The sequence below is a fragment of the Perognathus longimembris genome, chromosome 23, assembly GCF_023159225.1.
Source record: "Perognathus longimembris pacificus isolate PPM17 chromosome 23, ASM2315922v1, whole genome shotgun sequence".
NCBI lineage: Eukaryota > Metazoa > Chordata > Mammalia > Rodentia > Heteromyidae > Perognathus > Perognathus longimembris.
Genome location: NC_063183.1, coordinates 13,414,447 through 13,435,880, shown reverse-complemented (window position 1 = coordinate 13,435,880; position 21,434 = coordinate 13,414,447). Strand labels below are relative to the sequence as shown.

The following is a 21,434-nucleotide window of genomic DNA, read 5'->3' as shown; positions in this document are numbered from 1 at the left end:
AGCTAAAATTCAATGCATGAAGAAATAGAGCGAGGAACATAGTGTTGTGGTTAGGAATGGTTCTCTGCCATGTGCTGGGGTCTCATAGCTGCCTCTGACAAACTTCAAAATTATGAGTGAACCCCTTAATATGTGACTACCATGAACCCCAAATTCCCACTTCTTTTGTAGGCCCAGGGATGATGCTTTCTGCAAGCTGAGATGTCCCGACGGGAGGTTCCGTGCAGAGCCTGCCTCGTTCATATACTGACAGTCATGTGGTAGTGTTTATAAATTGCCCCCTTTCCAATCCAAGAGGGCAGACGATAAGCCAGGCTGAACACAGACTTTTCTTTTTTCTCATCCACAGGAACTCACTCCATTTGGAGCTGAAAATCACATACATTTTCATTTCTCCATTTAAAATAATAGAAAAAATCCCATGAGACCTTATGCTTTGTTGTCCTTGGGCCAAATTATTCCAGCCAAGACCATGAACTCCTTCGTCTGATCCTGTCACTCAAGAGTCTCTCTCTCTCTCTCTCTCTCTCTCTCTCTCCGCCTGAGAACTAAATTAATGAAGAGTATTTGGTTAGTCATGTTAGGCGAGCTGATCCCAAAAATAGCACCTTTCCATTCCGGTAGCTTCTACCACTCAGCAGCAGCTGCCGTGTCCCCTTCTTCGTTTGTGAAGAAAACTTTCCCATTAAGACTTGCTGAGACAGACTTTTCTCTCTTTCCCCTGGCACGGCCGCCTGCCCGCCGACGGTCCCTGGGCTCCTCCTGTCAGACCGGACACAGCTCTGGACTTGGTAGTTGGGAGTTTCTGTTTGTTTTCTTCCCCTAACTCTCCATTGACGTGCGGTGCCTCAGGAGGACTTCTACCTCCACTTAAATCATGTTGGCGTCCCAAGGAGTCTTCCTCCATTCCTACGGGGTCCCCATGATTGTGCCTGCCGCCCCCTACTTCCCCGGACTGATTCAGGTAAACATCACTGCCTTTGCCAGACAGCAACTTAACTCCAGAGCGCTCAGACCAATAATTGGAATTTTTATGGTTGAGAAAGCAAAACACTTTTAATACAGGGAGGGAGGAAGAGAAAAAAAAGAAAGAAAAAGCTCTCATGTAGTCAGCAAGAAGACAGTAGGAAATCAAAAAGATGGATCACCCGAATCTGACTATTGACATCTCTCATGGCTGAATAAATGGTGTAGTTGAGCTATATTTGCTTGTATTGATTGGGATACTGTTTAACATTCAAGGCTTGGCTTAGGGAGGTTGGCCACGGGGCAAGAGATCTGTTCTCCTCTCTAGCTTTCTGAAGGGACTCCATCTCTCAGGAAGAGCACCAGGCCAAGGAACTTACCATGAGATGACTCGGGTAAAAGCTGGGACCCTAGACATGGAGAGAGCCAGAAATACCTAGACATTTATTTGTAGGACTCTCCGTAAACAGAAAAGGTCCCCCTCCCCTTCCCCTGCCCATGATTGAATTTGAGCCATCTTGAGAAGGGAAAGAAGAGCACTGAAGGATTCTGTAGGAAGTTCAGAGATTATTCTAGAAATCCATGGCAGCTGTGTTATTTTCAATGCTAGCAAGAGAGTGGAGGATTGAAATACGTTTGATTTTTGTTGTTGTTGTTGCTTCCAATTCTGTGCAGGGAGGCTAATGTGCTGATGAGAAATGGATTTTGTTTTTACTTGTCAATCAAGAGCATGGGATGTCTGAATATTCTTATAAGGGTCTCTGAAAAGCTAAGATGCATTCGTGATACACCCCGGTCTTGTAGGAAAGAACCATGTGGCTTGTTGTTGTGGTGGTGATCAACCATCTCTTAGTCATATATTTGATATCCCCCTCTCTTATTCTAGATCATTAATTAAAACTGTGGGGGAGGATTCTGGTCAAATACCTCTGTTTTTATTTTTGGAATGTTGCTGTTACCATTTATTCACTAGAAGAATCTGGGTGATTAGTGCTCTCCAACGGATGCTTCGAGACAACAAAACACCCCATGGTCTTTTGTGACTGCCTGGCTGTTGCTGGGTTTGTGTGTTGTAAATAACTCAGCCGCCCACAGGAGCACATCGTGGGGATTGTTCCAGCGCTCTCCCCTGACCTGTGAGGCAGGCTGCCCAACTAGGAAGGTACCTGGCCTTGTGTTTCTATAGGAAATTTGAGAGTGAAGGTCCGGCAGTTGGAATTTTGTCAGACCCTCGGGCTGACCCATCCGATAAATAATTACAAGCAAATCGCGCCCTTCGCTCTATGCTGATTGATGCTGAAATTGCTTTTGAAAGTTCTCATAAGTTCCTGTTATAGATTAAGTGCCCATGCAGGAAAAATAACGGCACCCACAGAAATGGGTGAATGTAATCAGGTTTAATGGACTCGAGACCTTGTTGGGAATTAAATAACTATTGATCGGCTGGGATGTTGCTGTCATTATGAAATGCCACTCTGGACGTTTTACCCCAGTGATAGATGAGGAGACGTGAGGGCCAGCTGAGAAATTGGGGAGGCCCTATTTCTCCTTGCTAAGCAGAGTTTTTGAGAAAGCTATCCAGTTACTTATGGGCAGAGCAAGTGGGTTTTTTTTATTATTCAAAAATCGGTTCCTACTTTGTGTTGCCCACCAGCCCTGGAACCAGTGATCACAGAGTCAGCAGCCTTCTAGATTAACTCTTGAAAAATGCTTGATTTCTCTTCCTTTCCTACTCCATAGAACATTCTAGAAGGCCATATATATGCATACAGATGCTAGCATTTGGTTTGCCCTTTGCATAGAAACTAAAGTCACTGTGGTCACATTTGCAAATGGAGGAGGAGCAACTCAAATTTAGAGAACTAGACCAGTCTCTCCTCTCCTTCTCTCTCTTGTCTCTCTCTCTCTCTGTTTTTCTCTCTCTCTCACAAACACACACACACACATACACACACACACACAGCTTTCAACTGAACACTCTGAAGCCACGCATTCACCATTTGACCATGTGTGTGCATTTCCTCCAAACTTAAGACCTGAGGGGTCCCCCTTGTCACCTCAATGCCTTCAGCAATGTAACAAGAAGTTCCCAAGGGAAGGCTGTGCATCCATCATTTGTGCCTGCAGATGGTACTGGAACTAGGCTAGCATGGCCATGAGGAAGGCCTGTTGTTTGGGGTGTGGAGACACCAATGAAGACCTTCCCAAACTAAACAGCCAATGGCCCTGTGGCCATAGAACTCTCTTTCCATAACATCCTACACAACCACCTTGAAGAATTCAGACCAACATGGCTCCACTTCCATCTGTTCACCATCAGCAGAAAACCAGCTTACCTCCACTTACTTGTTGTGTCAAGTTTTCAGGGAGTGGATGGGGGTGTTTTTTCTCTTCCAGGGCCTTTATTCACACAGGACTGATTTCTAGCAGATTCCATAGCTACCATGGACCACCCATACCCTCCCCCCATACATACACACAGACACAGACACAGACACAGACACACACACACACACACACACACACACACACACACACACACACACACACTTCCATCCTCCAGGAAAGTGAGAGTCTACCGTATTGGGTCCTTTGAGCTTACCACTAATTTTATGTTTAAATGAACCTATTACTTTCTTCTGTCAAACCTTGTTGAATATAGCTGGTTATGGGTTTTTCTTCTTCTTTTTAGCATATGTAACACTGTGGAGAGAATATAGAGCTTTCAGTTGAACCAGTTCAGGCTGTTTCATGGGTAGCGGGGGAGAGAGGTCTGACCAGCTGCATTGTATAAACATCACCTTCTTCCCCAACTGAAAATAAGAACCACAATATTTCCTGGAACATTGATTTCTATGTTTCTTGTCCTATCTTATATGACCTATGGAATATCTCTTTTGATCACAAAAGGAGCCAGTCCATTTGCCCAAGCCATTGTTGAGTTCTAAACTTACCCCCAGGATTTGCCTAAAGCTTGCGCCATGCTTGTAGCACAGTTTCTAACTGATGAGCTCTGGTTAGGGTGCGTCTGGTGAGCCTCGTGCTGAGCTGCAAGTGTGGACCTGCCCCCATCAATTCAGTTATGCACATGCCCTGGTGACTTGGTCATCCTTCCTGCCATACGTGTTATAGGCAGGCCTCAGAGGAGAGGGCCAGGAGATGTGTTTCCTCTGTGAGGGTGAGAAATGACATGAATAAAGTCATCTCCACCTCCACAGGCGTTGACCTCTGTCTACTGGCACCCACTCTGTGTCAGCTGCCAGAATGGCACATGAAAAATAAGAATGACAGCCACATGTGCTAACCTGTGGGTTTACAGTCCAGTGGGACCAATGGTAGATAAAACCCAAGACTCTCGTTCTGTAACAAAGACAGCAGCAAGGGCTGTGGGTTAGCAAACATGGTGGTTGCGCTGTGAGCTCGGCATTGCACTGAACACTTTGATGCCCTCTCCCGATTTATTATTATCCGAATCCTAGTGGAGCTGGGTGGTGCTGGCCTGCCATCGCTTATTTGCAATTCCAAATTCCAAAAAGCTCTCAAAAATCAATTAAAGTTGGGCGCCCCATCTCATTCGGGAACAATGCTTGACCTGAAATGATGTGTAGCTATTTATAGACTTTCAAAAAATATATCATCTAAGTTAGTATGAATATTCATCTATTTTGCAGGAAAAATATGCATGTGTTTGACTTCAGCATTTTGCCCCAGACCTAGAGACTGAGGGTTTTACTTAATCGGTATTTTCACTGCAGTAGCTTAATGAAAAAAAATCCAAACAAATGTGAGTGACAACATACAGGTTACTCCAATGGGCTGGGGGTAAGGGGTCATTTGCATCCATTCTGATTCTCCTTTTATAAGAGGGAGAATGTATACCTAGAGAAAAGTAACTAGCTGGGGCCCTAGGGATGACCCCTGCTTGAGCTGAGATTCGCACCGGATTTGCTGGACCCCAGCCTTCCTGCTTCCCCACCAACTTCCTATTGAGGTTGGAAAAAGCAGGCTTGCGTGAGCATGGAAACGTGGGAGAGGGAACAGCCGTGTTGATTCCAACTGAGGAGATGGGAGTGGAGCTGTGCTCAGAATAAAGTCAGTGGTGGAGAAAGGAGGAAAGCTCTCCTTAGAGGGCAAGAGGGCTGGGGAGAATGCACGGGGGTGACACTTCTCCATCTTACGGGGACTCTGGGGTTTAACTATGTGTTTGAACATGGACCCACAAAGGGAAAAGCTCTAGGTTAAAGGAAGCTGCAAGGAAGCTCAGCAATGAGACCCTGCAGTCCGAACCTCTGTGGTCCTGTGGAGAAATGAACTCTGTAAATACATGCTTCTGATTCCTGTGGGTAAACGTTCAGCTTCTTAGATTCTGTCTTATCCAAACTTTGCCTTTCTTTCGCTTGGAGACCGTCAATTCTCTGTGGGATTCGTGTCTTCCAACTTAAGCTCGTAAACATGCTGATTAATAACTAGGCATGGTGGCTTATGTTTATAACCCCAGGGACTTGAGAGGTGGGGATTGAGTGGAGGGAGGCATGATGCCAACCAGGGCAGGACATTAGCAAGACTGCCGCTGAAGCCAGTAAGATGGGTGTGGTTACTCACCCCTGTAATCTCAGCTAGAAAATTACCTGTCTGTCTATCTCTATCTATCTATCTGTCTGTCTGTCTCTTCATCCAAAAAATAACCAAAGCCAAAACAGGCTGTAGGGAGTGTGTGGGCCAGTTGGTAGAGTTACCTGCTTGCCAAGAGTGAGACTGTAAATCCAAACCCCATACCACCAAGAAACAAAGAGAAACAAAAATGCAATGAATGCCTCTCTACTGTGGATAGTAAGGGGTTTTAAGAAACCCTGCAGTCTGAATTTCAAAGGGGAAATCAGCACCATTATTTTATGGGTATGAGAGCAAGACAGAGAGACCGAAACCCATCAGCTGGTGGAGCGACATGGGTGGGAGTGGCGGAAAGGTTGGTTTTCACAGTGGACCGAGAGAAAAGTCTGGAATGGTAGATAACCATGATGGGGCACTTGTGGTTATTTGGATGCGTTTCTGGTTGGATTTATAAAAAGCAACTTATTTTTGTGATGTGGCTGGTGGAGCCATTGGCGGATCTCTGTGCAGCCACCTTGCAACCATATCACTGTGTTTGGAGTGTCTTTTGACATGGAGAATGGACACTTGGTACACACACTGGGTGCTAGAAGTGTCGCTGCCAGGACCATGCTTCATCGCAGCCCTAGAGTGACTTTTCTCTACCGCTAACCAGACCATGTCAGTAGCCGACTCCTCCATTATACAGGGAGCCAGGCGGCGGGGAGAATGGGGGCTGGGCAGATCCAGGGCAACAGATCGGACCTGATGCTTACTAAGCATGAGGCCTTGGGCTTGTCAATTCACCTTGTCAAGGGGAACAAACACAGGGCTGCCTAGCGTGCTGTAACAGCGTCATTGTGTGTTGTGGATGCAAATTCATCATCTCTTCCATCAGCAGTTATGGATTGAGTACCTACTGTATACCAGGCAGATAACAAAGAGTGGCTGGCTGAGAATGGACGTGTAAAGAAACACAAGTTCTATTCTAACAGGAAGCCTTCTTCACTGTAACATATACTAGGAAAGGGCTGACACACACACACACACACACACACACACACACACACACACACACACACACACACACACACACACACACACACACACACACCCCATAGTATGTCTGTGTTATTCTGGGGGAGGAAGGATGTAGTTATCTATTAAAAACTCTTACCTGCAAAGGACAAAAACCTAAGTCATAGTGGTTCTAGGAAATAAAGTATATAGATGGAGCTACCTTCAGGCACACTTGGATCTGGGTCTTTTGACAGCCTGAGAACAGTCTTCTGTCAGCTTCACAATGGTTATGGCTACTTGCTTTACAACATCCATTCCAACGTAGGACCAAGATAGCCCTGAGCATCTCCAGATGTGTGCCCATCCTCCCTCCCCAACTGTTTCAGCAGACTGTCCATGAAACAGTCGACCCCGCTGATCTCATCCGGAGGGGGAGGAACATCTGGGCTATAGGCCATTATGAGACTTGCAAATAACTTTGTGCAAGACAAGCAAAACTCCCATGCCTCTCACAAGTTTCCTGCTCTCTGCCTGTATTCACAGTTTGTATGGCCCACCAGTGAGGTTATGAATAGGCAAATGGACCTCTAGATCACATCCACCCCAAATCAGTCACCTTGACCTGGCCCACCACCTCCACTTTTTTATGGCCAAGTCCACCAGGCAGGTGGGACTATTCACCCAAGCATGTTCTTACCTCGACTGACCACAGCCATGTCCCCTAGCACTTGAGCGTCATCTAGGGTAGCCAAGGGCACCAAGTAGGATGGGTTGTCTCCGAACATAATTGGCTCCTCTCTCTCTCTCTCTCTCTCTCTCTCTCCCTCTCCCTCTCTCTCTCTCTCCCTCTCTCCCTCTCTCCCCCTCTCCCCCTCTCTCCCCCTCTCTCCCCCTCTCTCCCCCTCTCTCCCCCTCTCCCTCTCTCCCTCTCCCTCTCTCCCTCTTTCATTCTCTCTTTAATTTCTGGGCTTTGAATTTAGAGTTTTGGGACTCAACCACTGAGTTATTTTCCTGCCCATTCTTTTGTGCTTGTTGTTATTGAGATTAAAAAAAAGAAAACAAAAACCATGTGATTCATGTTATCTCATAGATCTATAGGCATGTGCTGTTGTACCTCTCTGTAGTTGAGAAAGGGGATCTCTTGGACATTTCTGCCCTAGCTGGCCTTGCATGAGAACCTTCCCAACTCAGCCTCAACCACTCAACTTCTCTTTCTTTTGGCAAAACATATACGTTAGCGAGGCAAGAAAACAAAACGTAGTCCCTCAGCGTGTTTCAGTGAGCCACGAATGGTGGCTCCTCCAGTGTCCCAACGTACTGGGATGTGTGTGCTTGCTTCCCTTTTCATCAAAATGTACTTCTTTTTTCCTGATTAAAAGATTGAAAGGACCCTGTCACTGCCTCCTGATTAATATCAGGCCTATAAAAAGGATGTGTTTTTGCAGTTACCCATCTGTTATTTTGATCATTTTAAAGGCATGCTACCTCAGCGAGCATGCTTTTTATAATATGCTGGCACAGGGCACAAGACGGCTTGGAAGACCTGTGTATTTCACACTTGGCTGCTTGGTCTGCAGCAACCTGAGCCTCTGGTCTGAGAGGCACAGTGTCTTCCTCGTCCTCTGCGAGTTGTTTTGATTCAGTGCATTGCTGGGTGATTTACGATGGGGATCCTCACCCTCTATTTGTGTTTCTCCCCTATCTAAAGATAGACTATTGTGCATGTGCGTGTGAGCGCATGTGCGTGCATGTGTGAGCGAATACACACACACACCCCTTGAGCATGCACGAAGCCAGCATGTCCATCCAAGGTGTGCAGGACATAGTACTGCACCTTCACACGGTCTTCCTCTCTGGTAGCTAAGGGACCACTGTCTCCAGTAATGGTCACTTTTGAAACTGAGGCCAAAGCATCCAGAGAGCTCATTCACTCATTAAAATACTAATAGGTCCCAGTGTTCATGTTGAGTGCTCTTAAGTTCTGGAGACTGTGGGATAACAGGGGACAGTCTATACTCTTAGAGGTCATGTTCAAGGTCATGCCCCAGCAGAACTGATGGTTTCACACTTGAAACGCAACAGCTTGACAGTAGAATTCTTAGGCCTCTATTCCCTCATGCACCCCCAAATCTCTGTGACATCTTTTCTCCAGCCAGGGAGACAACCCCAGGTAGGTAGGTGGTTACTACAGGATGAGTCTTCATTCTCTCTAAGGGACAATGTTTCTAGTACCATCTGGGGGACAAACATTGGGGGATTTTTGTGTACTGTGGATTGAACTCACAGCCTCATGCTTGTTAGGGAGCACTCTTAGGTTGGTGAGTCTGATCAGGTCTTAATGGTTTTACCCAGACCCAGTCTCAGACCCTCCTATCTCTGCTTCCTGTGTAGAGTTAAGAGTGTTTACCTCCACATCCAGATGTTGGATTTTTTGCAGAGGAAACCAACATGAGCTCTCAGTTTCCAGCCACAGCCGGCTCTGTGCCCGTCCTGCCTTCCCACCTTGCCGCTGGATTGGCAAAGCAGAGTTTACCACCACCCTGCTATGGGAGAAGGTACCCCCTTGGGCCATTCCTTCAGGCATGAAAATGCTATACTCAGGGGAGACAGAGTTGTGTCTATGCTTTCAGTCTTGATGGGGGGCAGGGGATGACCTGATGACCAAGAGCGTGCTTTCAGTGTAGCTGGGTGTGGATTAAGCTTCCTTCTGTCAGCTTCGTAGTGTACAAGTCAGAGTGCAAGAAGGAGAGCCTGTTTTGCCACCATTGAGTTGGTCATCCATGGCTCCTGATCTGCAGGCCATTGACTTTGTTCAATTGGATGGTGTAAAACTATCATTTCCTTCCTGATTCGTTGGTACGAAGCTGTGGTCCCCTTCCTGATTGGATAGTGTAAATACCATCCCCTTCCTGACTGGATGATATGAAGCTCTTGATTGGGTGGTATGAAGTACATCTCCTTCCGGACTGGGTGGTGTGAATGTTCATCTCCTTCCTGATTGGATAATGTGAAGCTACATTTCCTTTCTGATTGGGTGGTGTGAAGCTACCATCCCTTCCCACTAAGCCTCGAGTAGCCATTGTTTCTAGACAAAGGCACATGCTGTTTTATAGCTCCCTATCCCTTTAGGATCTTGTCCTTGTCCTTTTGTCCTCGCAGAACATTCTGGAGCTGGGTGACAGGAGGGAGAAGAATAGCCCATCCCATCCCTCCCATGTGGCCTCAGCCTTCTGGGGACAGACTCTTTGGGACCACCCACACCCCTGTTCCACGCAGCTCCTGGCACACTGTGGGCACTTAATAAATGTTAAATAATAAGAATAGCTTCCATCTGTCAGTGCCCGGTGGCAGGGAGGATGTGTGCGCTCTGGCTGGCACTGGGGAGCGTATGAGGAGCTTTGGAGGGGAAATGGCAGCTGAGTCACTTGAGGTCTCGCGCATCGAGATACACACCAGAGCCATGAAAAGTGTGTTGCTGGAGCAGGTGCCCACGCCCGACTCTGCGCCCTCTGCAGTGCTCCCAGAGAACTGGGCCGGAGGGCTGCATGTCTGACCTGTATCTGGGACTTGGGGAGGGTGCTGACCAGCAAGGCAGGAGCTTTGTTGAAGTTTGAAGGAAGGGCCCCGCATCTTCCCTTGGAGCAGACGGCGCCATAGATTCATAGTGCCATTATTTTCTTGGAAGACGATGCCTACTGGGGATGTTCACATGGAGTCATTATAATAGCAACAGCAGCTGCTAGTTTCCAGGCATTTACTACGTACCAGTCCATGTCGAAGACGCTTCATCTACACCGTCTCTTTGGAGTACTCTATTTTAGAGAAGAAAACCAGGCTACAGGAGACAGGATGGTGTAGGGGTGTGGGCTGGGGTGGGGGGGGTGGGGCAGACAGCCTGGTTCATCTATCACCCAGCTCCCCCCCCCACACACCTGTGAGATCTTGGGGACCCCTCAGTAGCTGGGGCTGCAGCTCTTCCCACCCCTGGCAGTGAGCCACCTGGTAGGCTGGTTATAAAAAGGGAGCGCAGCATATGAATGTGATCACAGCACCTGTCACCTGGGAAATCCTCAGTGAGTGTCTTTCCAAGTTTATCACCAAGTACAGACTCGATGATAGCTGTGAAAGTGTATCCTTAGTGCACACGGCAGCCAGTCCTGTTCATCAGCCCTTCCCAGGTCTAGCTGTCTAGGTAAAGATTGGCTCTATCTCCTTTGGGACGCTTTCAAACCACTTCATCCTGCAGTTTCTCACCTGTGAGAAAGGGCCTCAGCCTCAGTACCCTCAGAGGTAAGGCAGGGCAGAGGTGGGGATGGATAATAGCAGAGTCATTTTTTGAGGATTAAGTTAAGGAATGAGTCCTCATAAAGCGCTTACAAGCTGAAGGGGATGGTGCACATCTGTAATCCTTGCTACCTGAGAGGCAGAGGCAAGAGGATGGTGAGCTTGAAGCCAGCCTGGGCAAAGTAATCAAGGCCTGTCTCAAACACAAAGCTAGAAAACAAAAGGGCTGAAGGCATGCCTCACTTAGTAGAACAATGGCCTTGCTTGCACAAGGCTCTGGGCTCAGTCATCAATACTAAGAAAAAAAAATTAATGGAAAAGAACAGTTATGATATTAGCTGGTGAATACTATAGGTGCTCAGAAAAGGGTCCAAATGATTATCAAAATGTGATTATTGTATATTTAATCCTATTCATTGTACATAGTTGTACTAATATGTACTCCCTGTCATGTAGAATGATAAACATATGATAAACGATAAACATATGAAGCTCATAGACTAGTGTGCAAAATCAATTTTTGGAGCACATTCAGAATATTATTTCTGTGACAACTGTAGACTTATTATGTAACATGCAATTATAAATGCCATCTGATAAGTCATGTAGTTATTACATACAATATGAAATAACACTAACTTATTGTACCTACTATTTTGCTTGAAATGGCCACTAGTCACTCTATCAGATGTATTTCCTTAAAATACACTTGCCACTGTGTGCCATCGGCAAAGACTTATTTTAAAAAAAGAAAGAGCCAGCCTAGAATGATACAGTACATGCCTCTAATCCCAACTTGAGAGGATGAGTCAGGAGAATTCTTAGACCCTGTCTCAAACAAAGCAAACCATAAACTAAAATAATAATAGCAACAACATACAATAATAATAAGGAAGGGCAGGCCCAGTAAAGTGAACTCATTTGCCCTGGGTGTGGGGAACAGGTAGTGACTGACCAGCTTCCCTCTCAGCTCATCCTCCTAGGGACCCCAGAACATCATCATCATCTCAGCGTGTGCCCCCCACCCCTTTCGAGGGGCTCCTCAACCTCCGTCCCCTGTGCCTCCCCTTCAGAGCAGAGAGCTAATGGGATTTTGTGCATCTGCCATTTCTGATCACATTTATTCCCCTCTGTGGCTCTCCTCGGTGGCTGTCAAGAGGCCCTGTTCCTCGGGGAACAGTGACAACAGGACAAGGAGTATTGATAAAGAGCCAGAAGGGGAGTGCTGAGACACATGGATCCTTGTGATGTGACTTTGTTTACAAGGCCTTACTTTAGTTCCCGCCCCCCCCCCCCCCCCCCGGTTATCTATGCCTACACTTCCCTGGAAATACACCTCCCGTTTTCCTTTGAACCAAAAGTCAAGCCCGGCTGCTTACACACATTCTCTGTCAAACTTGTCAGTTACTCCGGGGGCTGTGGACAGCTCGCAAGGGAGCCGTGTTTCACCTGTGTCTGTGCAGATGTCTACTCTCCCTTGCTCCGTTCTGCGTTTGTCTGAGGGGATGGGGGGGGGGGGGGGAGAAGGGAAATGAGAAAGAAGCTGCTGCTCATTGGAAGATGTGAAATGAACGTGGAGAGTTGGACCTGGCACAGCTTGAGCCTAAGGGCAGCCTGCATTTTGCTGAGAGTATTTTCTAGAAATGCGGGGGGCGTGAGGTGGGGGGCTCACTGACTCTGGTGGATGGTTTCTGTCTCCTGCTTGGTGCTGGACCCCATGGCTCTCATGGTGCCTTAGCAGAAGGCTTGTGTAGCTTGCCAGAGGGCCTGAGACAGCTCTGGGACTGGCAGATGCCAGGCGCCCTTGCCGGTATACCAGGATGCCAGACACCGGCCGCTGACTGAGTCTGGTCCCCAACTCTGTGGTGATGGAGCAGAGACCCTCACCTTCTGCTCGTGGTTGAGCTATGTGGGAGCCCACGGAAGGCCCCCTTTGTGAAGGTGAGGACGTGCGTACGGAGTCCCTGTGTGTCCACACAGGGTGGGCTCCAGGTTGGAGATGGTGGATGCAGGCGGATTTCCTTTAGGGTTTAGTTCTAGCGAGTCTCAGAACTCAAAATTGTGGAAGTACATGATGCGTGATCTTTTTATTTTTTTAAATCTTTTGTCGCTCTTGGGTCTTGAACTCAGAGCCTGGGCACTGTCCCTGAGCATCCTTGGCTCAAGGGTAGCACTCTACCACTTTGAGCCACAGCGCCATTTCTGGTTTTCTGGTGGTTCCTTAGAAGATCCTGGATCCATTTTCAATTCAAATGACTTTGCTTTCTCTCTCTCATCAAAACTACATTCTCAGCCAGATGTGTGATGGCTCACGACTGTCATCCTAGCACTCAGGAGGCTGACATGTGAGGATCACAGTTAAAAGCCAGCCCAGGCTTTGAACCTTATCTCCAAGTAACCAGCAAAAAAGCTGGAAGTAGAGCTGTGACTCATGGGCAAAGTCCTAGCCTTGAGCAATAAAGCAAGCAAAGACACAAGGTCCCGAGCCCATGCCTCACAAAAATAAAAGCCAGCAACAACAACAAAAAGGCTACATCCTCCTAATTCCCATCACATCTTCCCTGCAGAAGCTGGAGGAAGACATCAAGGACCAGGGTCCGCTGGTAACATTAGAGTGGCACCTGACAGCCCTTGTCTTGGTCTAGACAGAACATTAACAGACTTTCCCTTCACATTAACCAGTTGATATTCTCTCCTTTGACCCTCCAGATACACATGGTGGGGATATATCATGCAGGACCTCACAGATAGACACAGGGAGAGATGGGAGGGGAGTTCAAAAGGCAGTGGCTCGGTTTCCATGTGTCTTTGTGGACTGTATAAATATTTAAGATTCTGCTTGTGGAGGGGCAGGGCGGGAGGGTTACAGGTGTGAATACGACTGCTTATGTTCTATTGGGGAAGTGGGGGGGGGGGCAAGTAGGCAAATAAGCCAGAGATCCCCAGATGGTATTGAGTGTTTAGGAAGAGAATGGAAAAGGCTCCCTGGAGAAATTTGAGCTCAAGTCCAACTGACAAGGGGGCCAGTGGTGTCAAGTCAGGCACAGGGGGCAAGTTTCAGCAGAGGGAACACGCGTGGGATGGCTGGTGGGTGTGTTGGAGTCTGTGGGATGGCTGGTGGGTGTGTTGGGGTCTGCGGGATGGCTGGTGGGTGTGTTGGGTGTGTTGGGGTCTGTGGGATGGCTGGTGGGTGTGTTGGGTGTGTTAGGGTCTGTGGGATGGCTGGTGGGTGTGTTGGGGTCTGTGGGATGGCTGGTGGGTGTGTTGGGTGTGTTGGGGTCTGTGGGATGGCTGGTGGGTATGTTGGGGTCTGTGGGATGGCTGGTGGGTGTGTTGGGGTCTGTGGGATGGCTGGTGGGTGTGTTGGGGTCTGTGGGATGGCTGGTGGGTGTGTTGGGGTCTGTGGGATGGCTGGTGGGTGTGTTGGGTGTGTTGGGGTCTGTGGGATGGCTGGTGGGTGTGTTGGGGTCTGTGGGATGGCTGGTGGGTGTGTTGGGTGTGTTAGGGTCTGTGGGATGGCTGGTGGGTATGTTGGGGTCTGTGGGATGGCTGGTGGGTGTGTTGGGTGTGTTAGGGTCTGTGGGATGGCTGGTGGGTGTGTTGGGGTCTGTGGGATGGCTGGTGGGTGTGTTAGGGTCTGTGGGATGGCTGGTGGGTGTGTTGGGGTCTGTGGGATGGCTGGTGGGTGTGTTGGGGTCTGTGGGATGGCTGGTGGGTGTGTTGGGTGTGTTGGGGTCTGTGGGATGGCTGGTGGGTATGTTGGGGTCTGTGGGATGGCTGGTGGGTGTGTTGGGTGTGTTAGGGTCTGTGGGATGGCTGGTGGGTGTGTTGGGGTCTGTGGGATGGCTGGTGGGTGTGTTGGGTGTGTTGGGGTCTGTGGGATGGCTGGTGGGTGTGTTGGGGTCTGTGGGATGGCTGGTGGGTGTGTTGGGGTCTGTGGGATGGCTGGTGGGTGTGTTGGGGTCTGTGGGATGGCTGGTGGGTATGTTGGGGTCTGTGGGATGGCTGGTGGGTGTGTTGGGTGTGTTAGGGTCTATGGGATGGCTGGTGGGTGTCTTGGGTGTGTTGGGGTCTGTGGGATGGCTGGTGGGTGTGTTGGGGTCTGATGACTGGGGAGGGGAGAGGGGAAGGATTCAACATGAAGACATAAAGCACCCAGTGTTACAGGGAATGTAGAGCCATTCCCATTGGGGAACACCAGGGCCCCTTTTTATATGTTGCAAAGATTCTTCCAGGAGATGAATAAAAGGTAGACCATTGATTGACCTTTAGAGAAATAAGGTGGGAAAGAGAGAGGGTGCATCAAGGGTATTCATGTGACCTCCCAACCTCCATCTCTTCTTTGGAGCTCTTCCCTCTGTATTGGCTGCAGAGTTCCGTCCTGAGCAGATGGATGGCTTGTGGGGGGCCAGGGACACAGAGTGACAACGAACCCTGGTGTCTGTGGAGGGAGGGAGAGAGACTTTGTGGACAAAGGGTTTCTGGAGTCTCCCCTGTGTCTTGAGAGCCTGGTGGCTGGCAAGGAGTGAAGCCACACCAGTGTTTAATTGTTAACGACCCCAAAAAATGCATCCAAGGGCTGCAGGCAAAGTGACAGGAGCACAGGGCGCTTTATGAAATCTTGCCGTAGCCGAGTTGTGAGCAACATCTGCAGAGCCGTCTGCTCCCGGACGGGGGCTTTCCATCACCGGACGGTTCTGTCTTAGGGCTGGCTGGTTTTCTTTCTCTTTAATTTTGGGAGAAGTAGGAAAAGGCTCCTGCGGGGATTGGGGCTCTCGCTTGGGTGATTTGTGACGATGGAGCACAACGTGGGACTTTGAATTCAGTCAGACTTGGGGGTTCAGAGCCGGCCTGACTTATTCATTTGCTTTGATCTCGAATGGATGATTTTTTTTAACCCCTAAAATCTCAGTTTCTGTGTCTGTGTGTATGTGTGTGTGCACGCGCGTGCATTCGTGCGCATGCACACACACACCATCAAGGGAAACAGGTGATTTTGCGGTGATGGTTAAGTCCCTCCTTTGATAATTCTTTAAGTGTTCTTGGGTGCTTATGACAGGTAAACCACACTGAAGGTTATCAGGACCCAGGCTCAAGAAGCATTGTCTTTCTCAACTGATTAAAAGAAAACCACGAAGCTGACACTAGAAGCTCTATGCCAAGACATAGCAGGGTCAACTACAGATGGCACTGAGGGCTGGGAAGCCAACAGTATAGGGGGAAGGCAGCACTGCTGGTGGCCCTGGCGTCACCCTTACCCAGCCTTCAGATCTGCCTTCATGGCTCTCATCTCCTCCTGGGTTTGTCTTAGCGCTTCCTGGTATTTCAGTCTTCCGGGCCCTAAGTGAGCATGTCCAGGGGGTGCCACTAGCCTTGCGAAAGAATGGGGGTCATGCCTTTAGCCCGGGAGCCACCTGTTTCTGGGAGTGCCATGGAAAAGCACATTACACCACTCAGTCCACCTCCAGGCCCCAGGCCTGTACATGGGACGGCCAGCTGTCAGCAGCTGTTTTTGCTGATCCTCTGCCCGGGAGACACTGGCTCCTCCCAGGCAGAGTCCACCACCGTGCACCCTTTGCCAGTGTCGCCCCCGCCTTGAGTGGTTCCTGCCAGCCCCTTGTGGGCCTAGGCCCTTGAGGTGAGGTGGCTCAGATTTCCCTGTGAATTGTATGGTAGGCGCTGGGTGAGCAGATGGTTCAACAGCAGAGGGGTTTGTAACTTGCAGGCGATTGTCAAAGCAATCTATGGCAGAAAGATGCTGAGCATCTCTTTGCTGCAGGGGCAGCTGGGATTTCACTGCTTTGGGTTGCTCAAAGGACGCCGTGGAGGCTTCTGTGAAATGTCACCTAAATCTTTGCACACACCCCTCAAACAGGCCAGGGACCGCACACCCAGTCTTTTATAGCATTTGGAAAATCTATTTTTTTTCCTGTAAACCTCCCTCCATTTCTGTCTCCCAGGTAGCTAGGATTACAGGGGTGAGTTACCATACCAGGCCTAAATGTGAAGAAGGGAGTGTATTTCTAGTCCTGTTAGCACAAACCCAAACTGGCAGAGTGATCTATCTTCTATATTTGCCCTGCAATTTTAGAAGACATCACGATGCCAGAATCTTATTCCAGGCTTGCATGTGAACATGATCAGTGGACAAATGCCACCATCTTTGCTGATGACTTTAGATTACCGGCTTACCTGTGTGCATTATAATAAGACACACAAAGCTGCGTCTTAGGCCACAGGTTCCTATATTTCAGATGCAGAAATGCTTTGTGGGACTAGAAATACTGGGTACTTGGTATTTTTATTTGAATTGATTTCATTTCAACAGCAATCTGAATAGATTCACACCAAGGAACTTTCCATCTCATTTAGCCAGACATCCGCCATGACTAGGTATGAACAAGTTGCATCTGCCAGACTGCAGGGAATCCTGCTAGCGAAGGATGGATGGGGTCGTAAAGCTACATAGTCACAGGCATTGGGAAGGGTAGGGAAAACTTGGCACCTGTGGAAATTACTGGCAAGAATGAGAAGTGGGGTGGCTACCTTGGGAAAGTAGTTTTAATAGTTGCTGTGTGACCCAGAAGCCCCACCCCTTCGGAGAACTGAAGACCTGTGTCCGTGCCTGGTTGGTTGGTTGAGATATGGTCTGGCTTTCTTCCCAGGCTGGCCTTAAACTATGATCTTCTGAATCTTGGCCTCCTAAGCGGTAGGGATTATCCATATGTCCCACGGTACTAAGCATTATGGATGTATTTTTTTTTTTTGAGAGAAGAAACTTGGAATTGTGCATTTTAAACCTGAATTTTCTAGAATGTGACTTACGTCTCCCAATTTTTAAAAAGTGACTTGGAGGAAAAAAAGGCATGTAGTCAGATTCTTCATGATTTGTGTTTGACTAAGGTACTCACTGGAGAAAATAAAACTCTCTAGAAACATGTACAACACAGAGACCACCAGTCACATGACTCTGTTTACATTTGCAAATGAAAGTTAACAAAGAGTATGAAACACTCACCTCCCCAGGCTCAGGAGCTGACTGTGGCCATGCTGGGTGTCAGTCAGGGTGACACAAAATGTCACACTTGGCTGAAAGTTCTAGAAGGTTGGGCCGCTCATATTCCCTTGTTGTCTTCTTCTGGCCTCCTTTCCTTCCTTGCAGAAGATTGGGATGGCGAGAAATGTCAAAAATAAGGCTGATACCCTGCCTCATGAGACTTCTTCCAGGCTTTATTCAAGGACTGGCATCTACCACCAAGGGACCCTGCTGCTCGCCTTCCAGGAGGGGCCACATTTCTGCCTTTTACCCCTAATGCCGACGCCCCTTGCCAGCAGGAAACAGCCAGAAAGAGTCTTCATCCTTTTTCATAACTATTAAAAGGCTGGAATGTAAGGTCCCTCTCTGGAAGGCTCCATGCAGAGGCCCCCACTCCATTAAGTCTCCACGCAGTTACCTGGGTAACCAGCAGACCTGGAGGCAGTTACTTCCCCTTTCCCTGAGGTCACATCCTAACCCACCCGGCCACATCCCCTGTCCCTGCCCTAGATAAGGCAGGGCTGCATGGGGGTTGCCCTTTTCTCTGGCCATGGATGACCTTGGCCACAAGCCAAAAGTTCAGTAATAAACTTTCTCTCCTGCCTGAAAAAAAAAAAAAAAAAGGCTGATAAAACTTTTTTTTTTTTTTGCCAGTCCTGGGGCTTAGACTCAGGACCTGAGCACTGTCCCTGGCTTCTCTTTGCTCAAGGCTAGCAACTGTGCACTAGAGCCACAGCGCCACTTCTGGCTGTTTTCTATATATGTGGTTCTGGGGAATTGAACCTAGGGCTTCATGTATACAAGTCAAGCACTCTTACCATTAGGCCATATTCCCAGCCCACAAAACTTAAAATTAAGTTTTAAGTTTTATCAGTTCCTCACTTGCATTGTTCCCAATCCTGTGCTATGCTTGTCACAAGTATTATCTCAGTATTTGCAAAAACACTCACAAGTAGCTATGTTGCTTGTCCCACCATTGCGAATGAGAGCTCTGAGCATCAGAGACGTTGCTTTTGCAAGTTCTAGCCAATGGCAACACGGGATTTGAACCTAGGTCCACTCACCTTTTTGACTGGAGCCTCTTGCCCAAGCCCAGATCTTATGTCAGCCCAGAGTTTGCAATTCCTCTTTCACAAGCTCTCAGCACTTTTACTGTCCAAGTTGCTGTGGAGTATATTCCTCCAAAGGGTTTCAAGAAGTAAAGAAGTGCTGGTGGCTCACACCTGCAATCTTAGCTACCCAGGAGGCTGAGAGGTGAGAATCATGGTTTAAAGCCAGCCTGGACAGGAAAGTCCCTGAGATTCTTACTACCAATTAACCACCAAAAAGCCAGACGTGAAGCTTGGCTCAAGTGGTAGAGTGCCAGCCTTGAGCACAAAAGCTTAGGGACAATGCCAAAGCCTTAAGTTCAAGTCCCAGGACCAGCACACACACACAAAAAAAAAAAAGAAAAAGAAAGACCATGAGAATGTACATATTTATAATGTAGCATGCAAGCCTACCCCCACCCATGCCTCTAGGTTGTGGGTGTCACCGTTTGTTCATGAACACAAACATAGGTGTCCCCATGCATTGTTCTGCATCTTGCCTTTATTTATCTAACAGCATGCTTTGGCCATTTTCCCAAATTGATATATGTAGGTCTCCCCTATACTTTGTTTTTAATGTTTGATTTCATTTGGTCCGTTTTGGTTTGAGGCTGAGTCTTTTGCTTTGTTTCCCAGCCTGGCTCCAAACTTAAAAGCCTCCTGCTTCCTACTTCTAGGTGTGGGAGTTTCTTTCTCAACCCAAACAGCCTAAAATTCCACAACTGGTCCTCCCATCATTTGCTTAGCTGTGCCTCCTCCCCTCATCCCTGCCCCCCACCTTGTAACTTTACAATTTTCTTTTTCTCTTATAAACCAGGAAGTGAGGGAAAAGCCCATGCATGTTGTGTGTACTCACTTATAGGCAAACACACTTGGGTGGAATTCTAGGATGTGGCTTGCAGGTTCTGAGGGAATGGCATGGTGCCTTCTGACGGGCAGAATCCAGGAGGTAATTTTCCTTGCACCTGTGCCCACCCTGGGTCTCGTGAATCTTCAAAATGTTTGCCAGTCTGTTGGGTGATAATTTCTTCTCCTTTTACCCTTCAGGGTCATTTCTGTCTCCCTCCACCTGCTCCGCACATCCTTCTAGCTGCTGACAGCTGAAGGCATCTTACCCGAGGCAAAATGAGGTCAAGGGGAAAAGGCACAGTTCCTTCCCGTGGGCTGGGATGTTTCCTTGGGTGAATAGGATCTGACTGTGCTTTATTTGTGGATACCACGAAGGCAAGAAAGTCTCAGAAGCTTCTCCTAGTGAGGCTGTGATTTCCAGTCTTGGGATTCAACCTATTGATCTGTGCATTGTGATCAGTTGGGAGATCAATACGTTCATTGAATGCTTTATTCATCAGGTAGCTATTGGCCGTGGCCTCCATGCTGATCACAATTCTGGACTCCAAGAATATAGCACTGACTAGTGAGCTAAGTCACGCTTCTTGTAGGGACTTGGAGTCTCCTCGACAGTGTGGACGCAGGTGTGCAGGTGCACAGTCCTCGTGGACATAAAGAGAGGAGCCCCACATCCACCACAAGAAGCGGGGAGTCAGATGATACCTTGATGAGTAGCAACACAGAAGGAAAAGATGAGACACAAGAAAGAACTTCCCACTGAGAAGATCCAGCCTGGGCAAGCTTCCACACAAGGCCTAGTGATAAAAGAGGGATGGGGGTGTGGGAGGCAGAATCGGGCACAGCCTAGACATGAGTTTGGGTTTTTATGGATGTATGAGGAGAGGCCAGTAGGAAGTCTTCAGCCAGGCAGCAGTCCGGTTGGATGCCTTCCACAGGCTCTGAGTTAAAGGCATTTGAAGTTCTGAATGCTTTGATTAAAAAAAAAATACAACCACACTGCAGAGTTGCTGGAGGTTCTGTTATACAGGGCCGTGTGTTTGGAAGGACCTTCTGAGCAATGGAGGAGAGAAGCTAGAGATGGGCACAGTGAACTGAAACCATGTGTGTACTGCCTAGGGTCACAGCAAATGGGCAAAGCAGGCCATGAGTCAGCTTGGTGTGGTGGTGTGTTTTGGAAAGGGGGGGGGGGCTGGTCAGGGGACCCAAGGTGGGCTCTGGCGATTTCTGTCAGACGAGCAGTTTGTATCTGCAGAAAGATGGGGTAAGGCGGCAGGCTTCAGGAATCCTGGACCTTGGAAGATCCTGTGTACTTTGAATGTGTTTTCTGCTCCAACCATCTTGGTGGGAGATGAGGAAGAGAGTCCTGTGTTCAAGGATCAGGCGCGCGGTGTGTGGGTCCACACCTGATTGCAGGTGGAAGAAAATACTTTTTGGCCAACATCAGTCCAGTGAATAAGTAAATGATTGATGATTCTTGTTATTACCATTCCTATTGTTTTTATTATAAATAATGTGTTCAATAGAGACATTGAAGAGGAAAAGGCTCCAATGCATCAGCAGCTTTGGAGAAGTGTAACTGAGGGCGAGTTCTCCCTGGTACA

The 21,434-nt window shown here is 48.2% G+C and overlaps 1 protein-coding gene across 9 annotated transcripts in view; it reads left to right on the top strand.

The window, feature by feature from the left end:
- The window catches only part of Rbfox1 (RNA binding fox-1 homolog 1), a 929,373-nt gene that overhangs the window by 638,945 nt on the left and 268,994 nt on the right, over positions 1–21,434 (top strand). For 3 of the 9 annotated variants that reach the window (XM_048332274.1, XM_048332271.1, XM_048332273.1), the window contains exon 1: positions 693–964. The exons of 4 other annotated variants lie outside the window; for them this stretch is intronic. In XM_048332274.1, the coding sequence (XP_048188231.1) occupies positions 878–964 (87 nt within the window). In that variant the 5' untranslated portion in view covers positions 693–877. Of the gene's footprint in view, positions 1–691; positions 965–21,434 lie in introns of those variants that run through there. 2 more of the 9 variants (XM_048332267.1, XM_048332270.1) reach the window with 2 other exon arrangements.